Consider the following 21,082-nt stretch of genomic DNA (forward strand, 5'->3'; position numbering starts at 1 on the left):
GTATGTCGCCTGTCTTGGATTTAGACCTGTACCTGTTTCTGTGCTTTGGATCTCCATCTGATGATTCTGACAACCCTGGTTGGACTGATTGCTGGTTTGGGACTTTGGAAACAGGCTGTACTACTGCGCGGTGGTCTTCTGCAGATCACAGACTATCTCTGTTTCTCTCCTTCACAGAAATCATTTCATGGTACAAACAATATAAAGTCCCATTTGGTCCAGCATCATCCACCAGTCAAAATGAGTTTGTTTCTCATTGGCTGCCATAGTAATTTCTAGTAAGGCCCAATGTGAAAGTGTCAAGGACAGAGCTAAGGCCCAAATTATTCATAGCCATACCAAAGTCTGTTATGTACTGAAAAAATGAGCTTCTTTTAGCTAGAAATACCACAAACAAGTGACAAAAGACAGCAAGCTCCTGAGTTAGATATGTTAATCTTGACACACAACCACTCGTGGGTAGCGAACAGAACTTCTGTAGGTCTATTAATGTTTCTACGACATTCTGAATTGCAAGACGCACTGAAGCAAACACCTTTCTAAGACACTTTTGGTTGTTCTGAACCACCGTTTGTTGATGTAACATTACGTACAGCGTCTAATATCGCCATCAAATAGTGTGACTTTGCACAGGTGTTCTAAAAAAAAACATCTTCAGATATAACCAAGCAAACTGACATGGAGAGGGGGGAAATCAAAATCATGTTTGCTGGTGGAAATTGGCTGCAAACGTGTTCAAACCGACTCCTCTCTTTCCACGGTTTCTGTTGTGGCATGCAGCTTTAGTGTTTCACTGTATTCTAAAACGCAAGGGAATAACCAAGTGATGAACTTCCTTGTTTTCTCTCGGGACCAGCCCTCTGCCCCTCTGCCCCCCCCCCTCCAAATGCCTCGTTACCTTGGAAACTACCAACAACAAGAAAGTGTTTCGACTAAAGTCAGAGGCAAATCTCGGCAAATTGGACCCCGAATAACGGAGAACAACACCTTTAGCTGATGCGGATGAAGCTGCGGATGTAACACCAGGTTCTCGATGAGGGCATTTCTGTGAGGGAATGTTGGGAGTCATGTCCGGCAGCTCTCGGATCGCTAAAGTCAGCTACAGGAGCAGACCCAGCCAGCCCTGTGCGCCCGCGGAGTCATTCAAGGAGATGCAGGTGATCACAAAAAGTGAATGAGAGTGATGATAATGTGAACTTGTTTGTTGTATTGTATTTAAAATGTGGGTCTATGATCAGTGCGCACAAAGTTCAGGGTTGGAAAAGTAATCAAATTCTCAACGTGTAAACCCCCCCCAAATGATTCAATGTATCCACAATTATCGATAATATTATTGTGATTTCCTCTCATTGCAGAATATCACTGGGTTAGGGTGGTTTTTGGTATTTAATGTGCGCAGCTGAACAATTTTGCATTCAGCCAGTTTGCAATCAGGAAAAAAAAACAACAAAAAAAACAACAGGCCCACCTTTCCTCATTATTGCAAGCTCAACTATAGTTTTGTTTTATCATTTATTATGCAAGTGTACATCTAAAAAGAGATTTCCCTGAGCATTTTGTCTAATTGTAATGCAAAAGTCCAAATGCTGTTAACAACCAAGAGTCATTTTACATTTATTCTTAGGAAACATTTGATTTTTTTCAATATTTATACAGATAGATTTAATAAATTGTAGACATATGAAGATAGCAGACTGGTGCTCCACACATATAGATTATATATATAGAGTTTAACCGAGCACGTGTATCTTTTAAGCATTGGTACAGTATGTGAAGTTAACAGTGGAATAGTATGAGTTGGAAAAGTCAAGCCTCATATCCAAATTCCCTTTACTCTTATGTGATAAAAAGACAATTGTGGAATTAATCTGCTTTTAATTTTTAAATCAGAAATTCCCTAAGCCCTTCTGATAATTGCTCTGAGAATAACTACACTGTTACAGTCATCTCGCTGGCCTCTCAGAAGTAGTTAAAAATAGCTGTGGACCAACCTACTGCACTATGTGTTGGTTGTATTTTGAGCCTCGGTCCACTAGATGGTGGGATGTTCACAGTGTAGCTGCTGTAACGTTGGATCGGCCTCAGGAGGCTGGATGATGTTGACTGCTGAACAGACAATTTTAAATCACCTCGATTTTCCATCTACATTTTATCATGATCAAAAGTAAAAGTCTAGACTAATCAGCATTTGGCTTTCAGGTGTTTATCAAATCACTTAATTCATAAAGGTCAGAATTAAATAGAAGTGATTTACAAGAGTATTGTTTATTTGAAGGTTGCGATTTTGTTAGTTAGGCAATCTTTTAATCACAGGTTACGCAAGAGTTTGGTTAAACTGCACTGTTTAATTATCACTTAAGTGCGAGTACAGTCTTAAACGTTTCACTTTGAAGGCTTCTACAATATACATGCTCAAGTTGTCACACAAAAAGCATCTCCAACGCTGCAGGAAAATTAAAGCCACAGCACTCGGATTCTGTGAGTCTGCTCCATGGACTGCATGCAAGTTAATTCAGTTTAATGCTCATTTTTGTGCAATGCTGAAAAAGATTTGCAAAGCTAGTCCTGCACTATGTGGATCAACAGAATATTGGACAGTTTCTACAGTATCTATTTGTCTCTATCTATGTTTCGTGTCGGCCTAGTAAGGCACTTTAGCTAAAAAGGAAGTTACTAAACACTATAAAGCACAGGCAGTTTATTAGATTTAATTTGTGTTTGCACTCAACAGTTAGAACCACATTTTTAAAACTTAGACATCAAAGTCTTTAAAAAAAAAAATCATGTAAGTTGAAACACAACATCCTTGTGACCTTTTTCACAGATTTGTTTAAGCCGTCCATGTCTGTATCGGTGTTCGTATTCCCTGGGAAAACAGTGGACCTCTCCTTGTCTCTGCGTATTCTCTTTCAGATCTCACCACCCCCTCATTCATTATTTAAAGTCACTCTCCTGTTTCATGGCAGCTCACAAGCAGACAGTTCAACACAAAAAAAAAATCCGTCATGGCATAGTGAAAAATTGATGACCGAGCCACTTTTTAATGCATTTCTTCGATATCAACCAGCCAGTCAGATCCTTGTGGAGAGAGCTGTGCTTCTCATCTGGTTGATGCCACAGCGAACACTAATGGAATTTAATATTAATTGGTGGGAGGTCTGTGTGTGTACGTGTGTGCATGTTCTGTGGGTAAATGATAAGGGTTAGCCCATGAGAGCTGCAACTAATGCTTCATTTTATTACAATCTAATCTACTTGCATAATTTCTGATTATTCATTAAATCTGTAAAATGTCACAAAAGTTACAGCCCATGGTGGCATTTACAAATCGCCAAAACAAAATGGTATTCACCTTGCATTGATATATATATAAAAAAAGAAATCTCACATCAATTTAATATTTGTTTCAACTGTGCTTCACACAATATTATTTTTCTGCTGCTATCTTAAAAAGTTGTTATGATAGCCACCATTGCCCATTTTAGTGAGCATACAGTGGTGATGTAAACGGTATCAGTAGGTGTGTAGTGCGTGAAACTTACAGGGAAACTTTTTACAGGGTGATACATTTCTTGTTGAAGATCTTTTTAATTTGTACGTTTTAAGAAGTCATATCCAAGAATGTTTCCTACCTCTGCCGTATTCAAAATCCTATCCACCCCCAGCCTTCATCCTGTCTCTCAGTTCCATTGTTGTGATGGACTTTGTAAGGTGAGAGCAGGAGTTTGATAATTACCTTGCCGACAGGAGGTCATCCAACACCACATTATCTAGTTAGCAGCCCCCTTTTTAGGAGCAACACTCTCATAATTTCAGGGCAGCAACCTTTCTCACATGGCAAATAAGAAGGCTGATTGCTCACATGCTGCAGCAAAGCCACTTGTTCTCTGCCTCGTCTTCATTGTTGGAAGCTGTAATTCTCTGATGTCATGAAAAGCAAAGTCAATTAAGAGGGTGGGATGACTTGAAAAGAAGTGTCAGTGTGAAGGGCCGACGACGACAATGCTGCATTTTAAACCCGACTATCAAAACAAGGTAAGGTGACCCAAGAGTTCTGAAGTTACAGACGACTTGGCTACTTGACGATCTCCTTCGGCCAGATGTAATTCATCTTTAATGTGTCAGGATTCAGTAAACAGCTGATGTGTTTGTGTCATGTGCCTGGTAGAAACCTAAAGCAACGCAGAAAAAAATGTTTAATTTATGCGTGAAAGCTTATTTTAAAATGTTTTAATGTACTGCAGGTTGTGCAGGCCTCTTGTATGGAGCATTTTATCTCCCAATAGCGTCAGTCTGGTGTATTTTACATTATCAGAGCTGTTTTTACATTTAGTAGTTAATGCACTTTTGCAAAACCCACGTTCATGAATTATGAATTTGACACAACATTTAGTTTATTCAAAATGCAAGTGTGGATACTGTTGGTACAAATCTGACGTCTCTGTTAATATCCAAAGCAAATTTTACTACCCAAAACAAGCGACTGGGCAAATACAGATAAGGGAATTTATGCACTAATAGTAAGTAGAGATGACAAGGCAAGGTCAGATTACATTGTTTACTGCTTTTCTGACATTTTGGGGTTTTGCTCTTGTCAGACTCTGTCATCAAAAGTGGAAAAAAACAAACAAAAGAAAACAGAGAAACAGACAAAAGAGCTGTGTGAAGGCTGCTGGGGCAAATGGTTTACTTGAAGTGAGATCAAATGTTTTAATCATTCCCAAAAACAAGTTTGTTAGGAAAGTTGTGGAAGTTGGAGTTGTTGCTACAGGTTTTTTTTTTTTTTTTTTTTGAAAATGGAAACATGTACTTGGTGAACTATCCCTATACTGGGACTGCTATGATATTTACAAAATGTAACCCACAGCTCAGGACTTTAATGAACACTTAGCAGTCTATTCAAGTTACATCTTGGCTCTCCATGAGCTTCACACAGAACCCACTCTTAAGCACTTGTTTGCACTGTTGCCACTTGCACATACTGTCGTGAAAACTGACATCCTCTGTCACCCTACCTTATCCTGTGAAACAGTGATACCTGAATTGTTTGCCTCTTTTGTGTCCATGTGTTAATTCACAACCATAAGGCAAACAGAGCAGTAACTGTTTCTTTCTACACTTACTTCTGTGATGCTTTATTTTAAAGAATAACACCATGTATAGCTCACACACTGATGTTTTCCCCCCTTTATTTACACTGTTCTTTGGGGATCATATCTGTCCTGGCCGCAGCTGGCTGCAAGAACTCACAGGCCATTAAACATAAAGCAGGCATAGCTTCAGCTCAGCTGGCTGAGTGGTCAACACTGACAACCTGATAGGGCTAACCCTTCAAGGGTGAGAGTATACGGCTCCCCTGTGTAAATGTACATGAGAAAGTGATAGCAGGCTATAGAGAAGATATAGAAGGGTTGAGTTGGGGAGGCGAGGAGCTGTCATGTCGCAGGTGTTTAGAAAGCAGCTCTGGAAACAAATTGTTTCCAAGGTCATTCAGGTAAGAATAATCCTGCAGCACTGTTGTTGTTTTGTATTGTGGTGTGTCCTTTGAGGTTTCTCTCCCATTTTAGTGTATCCGTCCACATAATTCTCATGTATTATGCAAAGCACTGGCTCTGCTGGCATTTTTAATTTACTAAAGTGTGATTTGAAATAAAATGGATAACAGAAGCTGCAAAACTTTATCGGCAGCTACTGTGTTGACTTGGGCAGTGTGTGTCGTATCTGTTCCCCAGAAGATTTGGATTAAAAATGACTAAATTTATCATAGATGCCAAATTGTGCTGTTGCACATTTTTCATCACAACTGTTTTCTCTTTAATTCCAAAAGCCACAGTTTGTTTATTATAGGGATTGTCAGTCTTGCTGTAGCTTATCTCAGGATGGAGCTTTGTTTGCTTCGAAAAGCTATTAATGTTGTAGCTGGCATTACATGGGTCTGTTAGTGCTGACTTCTGTGTCTGTGTTGTGGGAATAACAAAATGTGGATGTGTGTCATTGTCATTGTTGGAAGGTGCTATTGTTGGCTGGGGTACTTTGTGTGTTTGTGTATTGCATTCAGTGCTGACTTAGTGTGTGTGTTTGAATAATCTGCACCACGCTGCTTTGTGTCTGTATTGTTTGTGTCTGCCCTGAAGACTGAGTTGGATTACTGTTTGGTTACAATTTGGAATAAAGGCAGAGAGAAGGTGTGAAATGGCTGGTCGCCCAGCAACTGTTGGCTTGGCGTGCTTTTTTTATGGTCGACCTATGATGCAAGTGTTTGTGTGTATTATGTGTGTCTCCAGAGACTTTAACAAGGCTGGTGTTGTTTACTGTCAGTGTTCTGCAGTGGTTTGTTTAAACTTATTTGAAATACATGAATACATGTCTCTGTTTTATAATGTAAGATTAGGTGAACTTAAAAAAATCCAATACATATTTTTGGGTTGGTGTGTTTCACATGCCTGGTTACGAAAGATCTTTTCTGTTTTCATAGTTATGCAAGATATTCTTTGCTGCAGTGTAGCAGAGCCCAGATACCAACAAAAAGGCTGCTTGCATTAAGTGTAATTAAAAATGTTCATGAGTGAAGTGACTGAACTGTATGTAATGAATCACTTTCAAGCCTGTCGTCTTGTTGTGCTTTGTAATAATTCTGCTGTCTGTTGAAGTGACCTGTAATTTCCAGCCACCATTCCATAATGCTACTTAAGAAAGTTAATATTTCAGCAAATTTTGTGCACGATTTCGACGTGTTGCAGCTGGACACTATTTGGCCTCCTTAGAAAAAGTGTTGTGTGTCTTGTTTTGCTGCACATCACTGTGGGTATTGCCTGATCTTTTTTTTTTAAAGCTGCTAATGGGCTAATGTGTCGCTGCTCTCACTAACTATGTTGACACCCACCACTTGTGAGATTGTTCCTCCTCACCCTGGCTTCGCATGGCCAAACCCCTCCAGGCTCAAATAAGAACCAGTACCTTGACTCTTAAGCACTCTAACTTGTTGTGTATGTGGAATTGTGCCGTTTTTATTAAAGGCCAATTCATGTTCACACTTTTTTCTTCGCATTATAACTTCTTGCTTTCATTTTCCACCTTTTTCCATTTCTACATCTCTCTTGTCTTACTCCTCTCACCTTTTTTCCTTATCGTGAATATCCACCCGTCACATAATCTAAACTATGCCCCCTTACCTTTTTAGATATTCAGTCAGATTAATCCTTTTTCTCAGCTCTTGCTTTCTCATCTGCATCTCTTTTTTCTTTTCTGTTTTTTTTTTCATTTCTTTCTTCTTCTATTGCTTTATGTCTATCTAATAATCCCTTTCCACCTCTTAGATGTGACATCTTTTATTCCCTTTTTATGTTCATTATAATGTCTTGCAAGGTTCTATCTGGTGTGTCCTTCAAAACCTGTCACATCTGTTCTTTCCAATATGATTCTTACATGTACAGTGTGTCCTGTGCAACAGTGCAAGTACAAATTTTATCAGTCCGCTTCAGTTGGTGTGAACAAAAAACGTACATTTAAGGATACGGCTGCATGATGGTAAAATCAATGCTTTATAAAGTAGAGTGCATACAACCACATGGATGTGTAGTTGCCACACAAGGAAGAGAGAAGAGATAACACAAAGGGAAATTTGATCACTTATTGTGTGATTCTCAGTGTTAAAGTTTAACCCAATCGTTAACAATTGTCCAAATAAGACTGGTGTATAAAAGAGCTGGCTCTCAAGTGCTGTTTTTTTTTTTTTTTGGCAGCCAGTCAGAGAAGAATGAAAGCCGGCCTGTTAAAAGATGGTCTGGCCATGGTGACGTCAATGCAAAAAGTATTTTAAGCCACAAAGAACTATTGCTGTCATCTCCTGTTTAAATTCCAGACAGACAAAATGAAGAGTAAATGAGAGAATTTAAATGCACCCTGCAGCCAACACACCATGTACCACCAGGCTTCATGTAATTTATTGGCTGACCTTGTTCCTGTGTTACTAAGCAGCAGAACCTGGCAACCCATTGTGGTTGATTTTGCTGTCCCACCATCCTAAATGCAAACCATCAACTGTTGAAAACTGGCTCTTCTGTCGGTTAACCCATTCGAACAGAAACCTCAGATTATTATTATTATTTTTTTTTTATCTAGAAGGAAACTAAGAGAGTTATACAGGAGACATGGAAGGACCTCCCACAGTTAAAAAGATGGAAATTAAGCCATGCATTTGAATTTCTTGGGGGAATACTAACACCTGTTTTCAATATTTTGTGGAGCTGTAATCAAAGTACAAAAGAATACTGTGCATTGACAGAATACTGGAGATTCTAAATTGTAAAACGTTATTTAAATGATGTCTGAGTTAAAGTGTAGGGCCACAGGAGATCTTCAATCATCTGCTCATTACAAAGAGCCTCACATTCCAAGTATGTGAAATATAACTTAATGACTTTATGATCCGTTTGGTCATGCCAAGGCTTGTTTCCAGACAGTTTATAATATGAATTTTCTTTAAAAGACGTTGACTTAAATGTCAAGTGGATGTACACTGTGACATGCCATTCTAATATTCACAGTTTTCTATGTCTTGTGCTTAGCAAAAGTTGAAAGAGGAGCGTGAAGCTAAGCGGGCTCACCTGGATGGAAGGCATGACTACATCCTCAGCATCGTGGCTTCATGTCTGGGATTGGAGAAGGCTGATGTGGAAGATGCCATACTTGAGGGGAATCAGGTTATTTTAAATATTATATTACTGTAAAATATTTTGGATTAAGATGAGACTTTTACCATAACTGCACTCTGTATTAAGTGCTAAGAAGGCTACATGATGTCAATGTCTTTTCATCTTTCCTAGATTGAGCGCATGGAGCAATTCTTTGTTGCTGGTGGTCTTCCACACCTCATGTTTTACTACCAAGCCACAGAGCAAAACGAAGCAGGTAACATGAACACATATACTCAATGCATCAAAAATGAATGTAAACACTTGATTATATCCAAGTGATTGCAATGCACCAGTTTTCGGTTTTGTCTTGTATGAAATAATTTTTGTCAGTGATGCTAAATCCCATAGTTATTAAGATCATAGCGGAAAGTCAAAGATGTATTTTGCCATGATGCGTTTTGTTATTTCTGTGTCCACTTCTTGATTCAGCAGCCACAGCAACAGCTGCATCCTCTGCCTCCACACAGCTGGTTTCCCAGCAGCCCGGTCACAGCAAGAAGTCCAAAGTGTTTGTAACAGACGGGAGGGACGTGGCACTGACCGGAGTGTGTGTCTTCTTCACCAGAGCCAACACTTCGAAGGCAATTACCTCTGAGAACATACACAGAGTGAGTCAGTTGGTACTGTTTTGGGAATTATAAGTGGAAAATCATTAGGTTTGTTCAAGCTAAATGAAGGTTGATCAGTCACTTTGCCTGATTGCCTATCAACAATACACAATGAAAAAGAAATGGAATAAATTAAGTAAATCATTTACTTCTGTAGAATCGTCTGCCATCTTTTTTACAGCGATTTCCCATTTGCATGATATACGATGTGAATTCAATAAGAAAGCCTCTTTCATCCAGAGTAACAGAGCCGGTGGGGGGTTCTTCAACAGTACTGGCAGTTCTGTCTATTGATTCTTGCTGATCACCTGCTGTCTGCAGCAAAGCTAATCACCACCACTGATAACAGGTCAGGTCTGCTACAAGACACTCACAGCAGACAGGGCAGAAGGGACAGTGTGTTTGTGTCTGTAACAGAGAACGAGATTGTGTACGTGTCTGGTGCTGTGAAAGAGAGGATTGTAGAAGACCTACTGTAGCGAGTAATTTAAATTAAAATTGATTTAAAAAAATAAATAATAATAAGTCTTTTTTTTATTGTGCAAGACAAACATGAGAATACAGGGTTTAGGTGACACACAAAAAAGGGATGGCATATAGTGAAGTATGAACAAAATAACAAGGTCAAAATAAATACATAGACTAACAATTAATCATTAATAAGACTACTGCCAATATCAATAATAATGATAATAATTCTAATTTTACAGTAAGTTACTGTAAATATTTTACAGTAAGTAACTGTAAAATTACTCTGAAAGTAATGGAATTAGTGGCCAGTAATTTACTGTGAAATTACAATTTAAATACCACTGTAACATATTAGAAATTTCACTTGTTAACTGTGATTTTTCTGTTTTTTTGCTCTTACAAACATGCTTTGGATCTGCACAATAAAAATGAAAACAAAGATAATAGCCATTTTAATCTTTTAATCCTTTTAAACTTTTTTGAACAGTTCAAAACATGAGCATGAAAAAAAAGCAGATTGAAAGTGTACGCAATCTTAAAAACACTGAAAAACATTAGAACTCATATTTTTACATTGACAGCAACTCAAAGTCCACAAGTTTTTGGGAACACTGCGCTTTTTTTCTTTCGAGCCCGTCTGGGGGTTACTGCCCAAGAAGCACCTGTAAACAATAGGCCAAGAAAACATTCAGTCATTCAGTCTTCTCAGCAGTACAGGAGGAAGCTACAGCCAGGCAGCATCACAGGAGTGGGCTGACCAGAGCTACTGACAGATAAGTTCATAACGATGCTGTGACATTAACAATGACTCAACATGTCTCCTGTTTAACTGTCTTTGTCATGTGCCAGGACAACTGAGGCATTGCGTCGGTCATGCTTTTCATTTCCGTTGCTAAAGTTATGCTAACCTAGCTTAAGTTACTCCCTGTCTGTTTGTTAGCAATAACATCGCTGTAGTTATGCCAACCTAGCATAGCATTAGCTAACAGCTTAAAGCCAGTAAGTAACTGTAGAAATAACGAAAGTGTACAAAATATCATCACATCAGTCCATCAGCTGGTTATTAATGATATCAATGTTAGATGCTAAAGTATGTTTTAATTCTCCATGCATCTAACAGTGTAGATAAAATGAATGCAGGACTTTAGCATTGGCTGCAAATCACAATATGGTGGAAATGAGCTCCTTGGCGGAGGTCTGCGCTCTCCCAGTGCTTTTCTACTAATTTTTTAATTCATTATTTTACATTAACAGTACAAAAAGTCCCCAAACATGGCTGCTCTGTACATGCTACTACAGGCTCAAACCAAAGCCAACACAAATCTGTACGTGTTTTTAACGGTGGTTCAGGTCCAGCTGCGCTTTTCTCCGTTACCTTCGACGGAACCGGCTGTGCACGCGTGTGTGTTGTCGTAAAGTGCCGTTACAGCGCGCCTGTGGCTCGCTAACAGACGATCCCGGTGAGGCCATGCCACCTGAGTGACACGTAGATCGCCCGAAACAACGAATGAAAATGAAACTCGTTGATTTAACCCATTTATATCCGCTCCAAAGTTCACAACAAGTTAGCAGCAAGCTACAAGCAGCATGAGGATGTGACCGTCAGAAAACGAGGCGTCGAGCCAACTCCCACAATGCAGTGTGGTTCATGTCATTTTTTGTTGTGTTATCACAGAATATGGACTGAATACAGTATTTCATTGTGAAATAATACAGCAAAGTGTTGGTAATATCCTGGTTATGCAAAGCTTACTGTAATTACCCGTGCTTACATTGATTTTATAGTAAAATTCAAAATGCAAGTATTATATTGTGAATATTACAATTAAAGCTGGTACAGTGATAAAACAGTTATTTATTGTGAAATATTACAGTTAAATACTTTGAAACCCTGGTAATACTTTACAGTGTAGGAATTATATTGCATAATTACAAGGATGCAGCAGTGGAGAGGTTAGCCCAGACTGGAGATAATGCCTTGGGGGTTGCCCTCAGACCGCGATGGGAGAGAGCTGACCCATTGTGGCCCTTCAAAACAACCCCTAGACCGTTGGGAAGGAGCCTATTTATCAGGGATCTCACAGTCTCGAGGTCATTAGCAAAAATATAGGATCGTTCTCCATATACAAACAGGTCCGTCAGCATGAACTCCCTCAGAGTGGGCCGAGCCCAAACTCCTCAATCACAGTGTGTGGGGCAGATCTTCACAACTATCTTTATTGGAGAATACTACTACTACTACTACTACTACTAATAAAAACAATAACAATAATGAAAGATGATAGGAATAATGAGAAGAAGAATAATAGTGATCGAGATGCAAAGAATTTTTGGTCTTCCAGTTTAAAAATATATATTTTTTGGCGATAGTTAGAGAAATAAGAAGTGGATTTTGATGTTTGATTGGAAGGTTGTCGATTTCTGGAATATTTCCTAGTAAACACAGTGATGGCGATAGAGGGATTCTGCGGATCAAAATAGTGGAGAATTTCTGAGTTACTGTTGTCCAGAAAGAGTGAACAGGTGAACAAATCCATGTGGTGTGAAACTAATCATCAGTGCTACCCAAAGTGCGTTGTGAGCATGTGTCTGTGTCTGTTAGTCCCATTTTAAATATTTTCCTTTGGGTGATGTGAGATCTGTGGAGAGTTTTGTACTGTGTAAGTTGTAGATTTGTTTTTGCTGGTCATAGAGAAAATATTGTTGCAGATTTTGGTCCAGAAATTGGATTTGGGTGAGAAAGTGAGATTGTATTCCCGTTTTGCTGTTAGACATGCTACTGCTGTGTCTGAATTGGATATGAGCTTATAAAGTTTAGATATCAATTTATTTGAGTTGGTGATTCACTAGTTTATGGAGCTGTAATAGATTGTTAGTGATATTTGTCCTAGATTTGATTAAAGATTTTAATTGTTGGTAATGAAGAAATTGTTCTTTCCCCAGTCCGAACTTCTGGACCAGTGCATTGAATGACATAAATTGATTATTTTGAAATAAGTGGGAGTTATTCCCTTTTGCTGCCGTAAAGGAAAGTGAATGGGGTGACTGTACAGTTGAAAATCTGGGTTGTGCCAAATTGTTTTGTATTTGCATGGTGCTGAAAGTGATGTTGTCATTTTGTTTACTTTCCACCAGACTGTCAGAGTTGAATTGATTATGGTAATTTTGTAGTATTTTTAAAAAAAAAATTGAACTCAGTAAGAAAGGTAAGTCGAAGAGTAAAGTATTATTGCACTGGTTTTTTTCTATTTCAGTCCAGGAGTTGTTGGGAGTGTCATTTTGGATCCATTTCACTAGATATTGTAGTTGGTTTGCCAAGTAATAGTGGTAGAGATTGGGTGCACCAAGCCCCCCTAATGATTTCTGTTTTTGTAAAGTTGCCATGGAGATTTTGGTCTTTTTATTTTTCCAATAGAATTTTAATAAAGGTGAGTTAATTGATTAAAACCAGTTGTCTGTAGGAGTTGATGGGAGTACTGAGAACAGATAGTTGATTTGTGGTAATATTTTCATTTCGATTGTCGATATTCTACCAATAAGAGAGAGTGGGAGGTTTGTCCAGCATTTAAGATTATGCTCTATCTTGTTTAAAAGGGGGATATAATTAAGATTACAGAGCTCTGACAGCCTGGGGGAAATATTAATGCCTTAATATTTAATAGGGCAGCTGTGGCTCAGGTGGTAGAGCGGGTTGTCCTCCAATCGCAAGGTTGGTGGTTCGATTCCCCCGCCCTGCCACAGACGAAGTGTCCTTGGACAAGACACTGAACCCGAAGTTGCTCCCAATGGCAGGCAGCACCTTGCATGGCAGCTCTGTCACCATTGGTGTATGAATGTGTGTGAATGAGAAACACATTGTAAAGTGCTTTGGATAAAAGCGCTATATAAGTGACCATTTATTGCCAGTGTTTAGTGGAAGAGAATTAAATTAACTAAATGAGGTGTAGCTCATGCTTACACTTGTGAAATGTTTCATGGAAGTTTTTTTTCAGTTTATATACTTGTACACTGTTGTCTTTTTCCAGGATGTGAATTTCAACATGTTGGACACAACAGAAGTAGGCCTGTTAAAGAGTGTGGAGCAGTTGCTCTCTGAGATTTTTATCCCCACGCTGAGGAAGATGAACCATGGCTGGGGGGAGCTAGCCCAGGCCCCAGCTGTCAAAGACGACTTCATATCCTCATTGGAAAGCTTTGTGTCCGTCTTGGCTGGAGCACAGGAGAGTCTGCAAGAAAAGGTAGGAAACAATGACATTTTTCAGGAATTAGTCAAAGCCTACAAAATGACAAACTAATTTAAATATTTGTGCCGATATCACACCTGTTCCAATACGTAGGAATTTAGAAGTTGCTTAGCAAATATTAATATAGATCAATAAGATGTGTTAATTAATATTAATAGTATAAATCTCTTTCCTTTCCTGTATTGTATTGCCTGCTTCGTTAAAGTAATAAGACACTCAGTAAGAGCTCCCCAACAAGTATTATAGCTCTAAAATAACTGTGCATTGACCTGTTTCGATCGCAGCTTGTTTACTGATGCAATAAAATGCTTGTCGCATTCCGAGACAAATAAATTCTAAACATCACAGAATGAAGAAAAAAAAATCAATCCTGTCATGGCTTGCCTCCAGGTTACCTTGAAAGAGTGCGACACATTTGACTTGCGGGTGCTGAAAGGCCCATCCGACTACATGGCAGCAGCCAACAGCACAGAGACCATCGAAAAGATAGAGGCCTGCATGAAAGTGTGGATCAAACAAATAGAACAGGTAAGAAGTTATTTTCAAGCGTGCCATTTATCTTCAAACTTGCTGTGATTTTGTGCTTCTGTACAGCGTGTTGTGAAGAGCAGCTTATGGCTGGGTTTTAAAAGGGGATTTATTCCCAGATCCGGGTTTGCTTGGATTCTCTTTGAATGTGCTTTGAATGTGTAGCAGGTAAAACTCAACAGCTCAAGTGGGAGACAAAAATGTGATTGGGTGTGTGTTGAATATTGCATAGAGCTGGAACAACAAATACTTAAAAAGCATGTTCATCCTAAAAAAGAAGTAATGCTATCTAACAGTGCAGATGCAAAGTATTATTATTATTTTTTTCATCATAGAGTTAATTTATTTTAGTATGACTGAATGAAGGATTGTAGCACCACACACTATTATGCAATTGTATTCATTTTATATGTACATTTAATGTTCCAACTTAATTCTGGGTCCACTGGGGAAGGGCACAAGTCTACCACAATAAAATGACTAAATGGAATATGGCAAGTCCAGAGAAAGCAAAGGCTAAACTACCGAAAGGGTGCTTGAACAGTGAGCCAATATTTAATGAAGCACGTGTGTTCTCCAGGTTCTGGCTGAGAGTGACCAGCTTAGAAAGGAGGCCGATGATCTCGGTCCTCGGGCTGAGCTGGACCACTGGAAGAAACGAATGTCCCGCTTCAACTACCTCCTGGACCAGCTGAAGAGCCCTGCTGTCAAGGCTGTGCTGGGTGTGCTGTTGATGGCCAAATCTAAGCTGATAAAGGTCAGAACTGTGCACATGTCTTCAACTTTACTGCTTTGTAAAACACAATTTTGATTCTGCCAAAATGTTCTCTTTGCATCATTTCAGTGTTTCGTTCCTGTTTCCTTAAAAGATTTTATTTTCAAAAAAAGCTTCAATGTAAAATGTTTAAGATAGTAATGTTTAGAGTGTCACAGTCTTACAATAAATGTAATAAGGGTGTGTTTGATTCAGTCATGGCGGGAGCTGGACATTAGGATCACTGATGCAGCCAATGAGGCCAAAGACAATGTCAAGTACCTCTACAGCCTGGAGAAGTTTTGTGACCCTCTCTACAACAGTGGTCCTGTAAGAAAACTCTTTCATCTTTTAAAAAATCCAGCGGTCTGCAGCATTAAAACCAAAATAATATATGAAAACGTCTAATTAAGACAGATATGTAAATTTCAGTGGTTTCTGTTTCAGGTGTCAATGGTGGATGCAATCCCAGGTCTGATTCATGCCATCAGGATGATTCACAGTATTTCTCGCCATTACAACACATCAGAAAAGATTACGTCACTTTTTGTTAAGGTAGGTATGACTGCTGTTCTGCAAAATGGAACAAAGATAAAGTGGATCATATTGTAATCAACAGATTGATTCAGAAACTGTGTTTGGAGATCTGTAATTTTCAGGCTTTTTGTGGATGAATAAAAAGAAACATTGAAACAGTAAATTATTGCCCACTTTTAAGCACAAATGTTTCCATTTAAAACATCCTCTTGTACAATTTAAAGGATTTAGTCATGAAATAATAGATGGGAACAGAAAATGACACATGCAGCACTTATACAAATTTTCCATTTGACCTTTGGACACCTGTGCTGATAATTTGAGCGCTAATGTATTTTGGTTTTGTGTTTAGTCTCAAGTTGATTGAAGTTGATGGGATCCACAAAAAAATACAAATGTATATCATCTTCATTTTACTATCTTCAGGTGACAAACCAGATGATCACAGCCTGCAAAGCCTACATCACCAATAATGGCTCTAATTCAATATGGGACCAACCTCAGGAAGTTGTTGCAGACAGAATCAAAGCTGCAATACACCTAAACCAGGTAATTATACTGCTTATTGGAATAATGTGTTGTTTCTGTATCGTCAATAAATGTGCTTTCTTTGCAGCAGCATATCTGTATCAATTTGATTCATTATGAATTAATTAAGAAATGTCAATCCTAGATTTAAAAAAAAAAACAAAAACAATTTGAGTCTATTCCCTGATATCACCCAGGAAGCAAAGTTACCTTTCCTCCAGAAATCATTACCACCTCGATACAATAGGTGTATGAAAATGATGGGGTTTTTTTTTGCGTCAAACCGTGTTGTCCAGGAGTACCAGCGCTGTTTTCATAAAACCAAAAAGAAACTGGAAGAGACTCCCTCAGAGAGACAGTTTGACTTCAGTGAGATGTACATCTTCGGGAAGTTTGACACATTCCAGCGACGTCTCAACAAGATCCTGGAGATGTTCAGCACCATTTCCACCTACTCTGCGCTCCAGGACTCTAAGATAGAGGGACTGGAGACCATGGCAACCAGATATCAGGTAGGTATACGGTTCAATCGGATTGTTGTCAAAACATTTTGACAACACTGTGAGACGTTGCATTAACTGATGAAATGCCATTGCAAACCAGCTAGGCCAGTGTTTCTCTGGGCATCTACTGATAATAAATGTGTTGGCAAATGGAAGCTTTTACAGCAAGTTGAATGTTTGCTTTACAGCTAATACATATGCGGAATTTGAAAAACATTGATGGTGTAGAGTTTCTTGGGAATGACTTGGAAAAGCTGGACATTGCAATGTGAAATTATTTGAAAAATTATTTAGAATAGGGAACGAAATTAAAAACAAACATTTAAAGTTTATATATTGTATTTTCTATACTGACGACTCAAGATTACATTTAATGATTACAATTACTAAATTACCTAAATGCCTGTGACGTTAAAGGAAAGGAATATAGACACTGAGTGCATTAATGGTATAAATGTCAGTGCAACTCAGGAAAGAGCAATAAGTGAGTCTGTTAACACGGAGCTTCAAGCTATACAATTAGAGTTCACGGTGGCAGATTACTGTATTTTTTTCCTGGCTTCCTGCCGTGTAAAATAATAATTTCATATTGTACTGTATTGCGTTATAGAAAGGTGTTTCTTCAATAGGCAGTACACTGTCTGTAATTGGTGTACCGACGTTTGCCCTTGAGAGTTTATTGATGTGAGCTATTCGTTTGTTTCCTGCTTCCTTGGATGTACAGACTGTAGAAATGCAGGAGAAATGGAAGGTAATGTATCACTGGTCTCACAGGTCTTCAGCTTGTAGCAATGCATGCTTCATTTTCATTTATTTTTACTGAAGCATGAAGCGCGACTGTACAAATAACGATATGACCAAACTAACTGCATGAGAACCAACTATGAACAGAGAACCAGAAGTTTACCCCCGGTTTATTAAAGATCCATGCAAGTTTTTTCAAGTTTTTTTAATAATAGGCCAAGTGCTATTAACTACATAGTATTTGTTTTTCATTAAATTTTCCTTTGTGTTGTGTTGAGGACATCTTGCTTTACAGACTTTACATGACCTGCAAACTTCCCTGTTTAATTTAACGTGGTTCTAAACACTAAAAAAGACAAATTGTGTGCATTTCACTAAGGTATGTGCCACTGATGTTTCCAGTACTATTACGCTTTAAAGACCAAACTGATACAGTCCAGCATTATACAGTCGGGACTCGATAATCCGACACTAAATGTAAAACCTTCTTTTATGTCGGATAGCAAGGCTGTCGGATTGTCAAGACAGAGGTCGAGATACAAGGAGGGCTTGATGCTTGAAGGGTCATTTGTTGTTAATTATTGTTCATAGTTGTTATAATAACCAGAAGGGCTGGTCCGAATAGCACTTTCTGGTCTCAGCATATTTGGGCCAAATTAATGATGAATATCTGAACATTTGGCGTGGTCGGAGGGATGCTTCCACCCCAGGGGAGCGCTCCGACGGGGTGGAAGTGGTCGCAACGCACAGGCAGTACTTGGCTGCTGATGCCAGTTTAGTTAGCGGTCACACTTCTGTTTCCACCATCGGTGGCAGATACGCTCCACCGTTACCATCCATGTTTACTTCCGTAAACACTGAGCACGGTCACTGCATGTGACGTCATCGTGTCCTCTCCTGCGCATGCAGGACACTTTTGGGTCGTATGAAGTTCACACAGCAGATCACATACAAGTGGCATTTAATTGGAAATGTGAACGTACTCGCAAAAAAATCGGATTTCACAAAAAAATCCGAACTGAGCATTAAGTCCTGCAGTCTGAACGTAGCCAATCTGTCGGATTGTTAAGTCAGGTAATACACTGTTATCCTTATTTGTGACAGAAAATGTCATGTCAGAGTCGGAATCCAAGGCTGTCGGTATGTTAAGGCTATTTTATATGGGTTCCCTTAGTTTTTCCTAAAAACCTGTCTGATAGCAAGGTTTTCGGATTTTTAAGGGTCGGATTATTGAGTCACAACTGTATTTATTAAAGGATTTGAATTGATTGCACATTATCCTGCAAAACGTGCTAAACATCTTGCACAGAAAATAATTGTAATTGCATTCTTATACAATATCAGATCTTTTTCTCTCATTTTCTAACCTTTCATGATATAAACATATGCTATCGATTATACAGGCGACATTAGATTATGGAGGTATCTTGTACAGCATCATCCTCAGTCACCACTGGCGGTTATGTGAAATGGTCGGATGGTCATCAGTGGCACCTAGAAGGCATCAGCAGATCTGTGTCTTCATTTGTAGAGCCTTGCTATCTAAACGTCTGACCTATTTAACATCTTTACTAGAGTTCAGAGTTAATAACCGTAACCACAGACCACAGGAGAGACAGGCTTTGAAAGTTCTTTGCACTAATGCTGAACTAGGGACGACCGGTTTCTAGCAGAAGGCACCTTACCGCGGTAATGAGCTACAACACAGCTTGAAGTTATAGACACTCACTCCTCTGAGGGACTTTAACTTCACATGCGTATATTTCTAACACTATTCAGAACTGTTTTAATTAGTGTGATCATATGTCTGCGTGTGAACGAATGACTCATTGCTGTGATCCTGTGTATATGTAATTTGTTCTTAGATCTTGATCTCATTGAGAACTCCCTAAATAGATTAAAGCTCAACAAACTAACTGAATGTTTTGCTTCATGCTGTCCAGTTTGCCTGCTGTAATTCTATCAGTCCTTTCATGATCCAAGTAACCAAACAGAGCTGGATTAAATGAGATTGCAGACTTCTGCTTTTCTAGAAATTGAAAGTTGCATTTTCAGTGTGTCCATAGTTATTGTTAAGCTTCAAGATGCGGCATTACTTTTCAATTCTATTATATATTCTGTGTTGTGTTATAACCCTGAATAACTCCCAGATGAAGGTGATGTGTTTCCATTCTTTAGTTCTTACACATAGCTAGAAACAGCTGAAAATAGAACTATAGACTAACTCAAGTTGGAGCATTGCCTTGTTGGAATTTAATGGCTATTATAGGCTATTTAATAATAACTTGTGCATGCATGTGTGTTTGTATGTGTCAATGTCGGTGGGCATGATAGGCTATTGTGCTGAACATGAAGAAAAAAAACTACAGTTTCCTAGATCAGAGAAGAACTGACTTCGATGTGGACTATGAGGAATTCTGCAAAAGCACCTCTGAGCTCCATGTAAGTCAATTGCAAACACGAGTAATGTTTCTCTATGTTCCACACACAATACAGTTAAAGCGAAAAAAAAGACAGAAATACAGCCTGTATCCTGGAGCTCTCCCCTCACTGTTCCAAGCTCCTCATACCAGACGAGTGCAGGAACATGTACAGTCTTCAACAATACTCGAGCTAAAAATCAACATTCGCTTGTGACTTCACAGAAAGATTCAAATCCTGCTCTCTTAAATGAAAGTCCTCCATCTAACCCACTACACTTTCCACTCACTGTAGACTTTATTGCTCTTTATACTATTTTTTCTGCTCTGGGTGAAAAGACCTCTGATTGGTTGAAGTCTGCTGTCACAGGCTAGATTTTCTAAGACCTGAAAATGGAGCCAAGAGGAGGATTAGAAGTCTAATTTCCTCTCAGACCACCTAAATTGCAATGTTGTGAGAGGTGTCATAGAAGTCTGGCTCAATGATGCCAAAAAAGCTTCCTACATCACCTGTAATAGAACAATGTATTTAGATACTTGATACCAATCCCAATATGGGATCACCAAAGTCGTTCTGCTAGTGAGGAAGATAAAGGCACAAGTTGTCCCGTACAAGTACAACAAAATTGTAAGAGACAATGACATGTTAGTCGAATTTAATATACAACTATGCTGGATGTGCTGTGAAAATGTGAAAACATTGGTGGTCTTATTATACCATGGTTGGAACTAAGGGGGTACAGAGGGTTTGAGTTCATTTGTGTAAACAGTTTCACCTCCAAAGGCCCTTTTGTACCTGATTTTGTTGTTGGTGTTTGTGTTTCCAGAACCAGCTGAAGAGGTTCATGGATAGCACCTTTGACAAAATTCAAAACACAGAAAGAGCAATCGACGTGCTGAAGAAATTTGAACGGTAAAACAGCCCTAACAACTTCTTAACATCCAAATTATTAAGCATATCTATCTATCTATCTATCTATCTATCTATCTATCTATCTATCTATCTATCTATCTATCTATCTATCTATCTATCTATCTATCTATCTATC

At 38.8% G+C, this 21,082-nt stretch overlaps 1 protein-coding gene across 1 annotated transcript in view; it reads left to right on the forward strand.

The window, feature by feature from the left end:
* Positions 1–5,437: 5,437 nt before the first annotated feature.
* dnah5 (dynein, axonemal, heavy chain 5) overlaps positions 5,438–21,082 on the forward strand; it is a gene marked incomplete at its 3' end in the record, with an annotated part of 91,776 nt that continues 76,131 nt past the window's right edge. The window contains exons 1-12 of the mRNA XM_008303463.1: positions 5,438–5,494; positions 8,568–8,702; positions 8,826–8,910; positions 9,135–9,304; positions 13,801–14,013; positions 14,410–14,547; positions 15,128–15,304; positions 15,518–15,631; positions 15,749–15,856; positions 16,265–16,387; positions 16,663–16,878; positions 19,948–20,055. Coding sequence (XP_008301685.1) covers positions 5,438–5,494; positions 8,568–8,702; positions 8,826–8,910; positions 9,135–9,304; positions 13,801–14,013; positions 14,410–14,547; positions 15,128–15,304; positions 15,518–15,631; positions 15,749–15,856; positions 16,265–16,387; positions 16,663–16,878; positions 19,948–20,055 — 1,644 coding nt within the window. The remainder of the gene's footprint in view (positions 5,495–8,567; positions 8,703–8,825; positions 8,911–9,134; positions 9,305–13,800; positions 14,014–14,409; positions 14,548–15,127; positions 15,305–15,517; positions 15,632–15,748; positions 15,857–16,264; positions 16,388–16,662; positions 16,879–19,947; positions 20,056–21,082) is intronic.

The sequence above is a fragment of the Stegastes partitus genome, unplaced genomic scaffold, assembly GCF_000690725.1.
Source record: "Stegastes partitus isolate 25-593 unplaced genomic scaffold, Stegastes_partitus-1.0.2 Scaffold2011, whole genome shotgun sequence".
Lineage (NCBI taxonomy): Eukaryota > Metazoa > Chordata > Actinopteri > Pomacentridae > Stegastes > Stegastes partitus.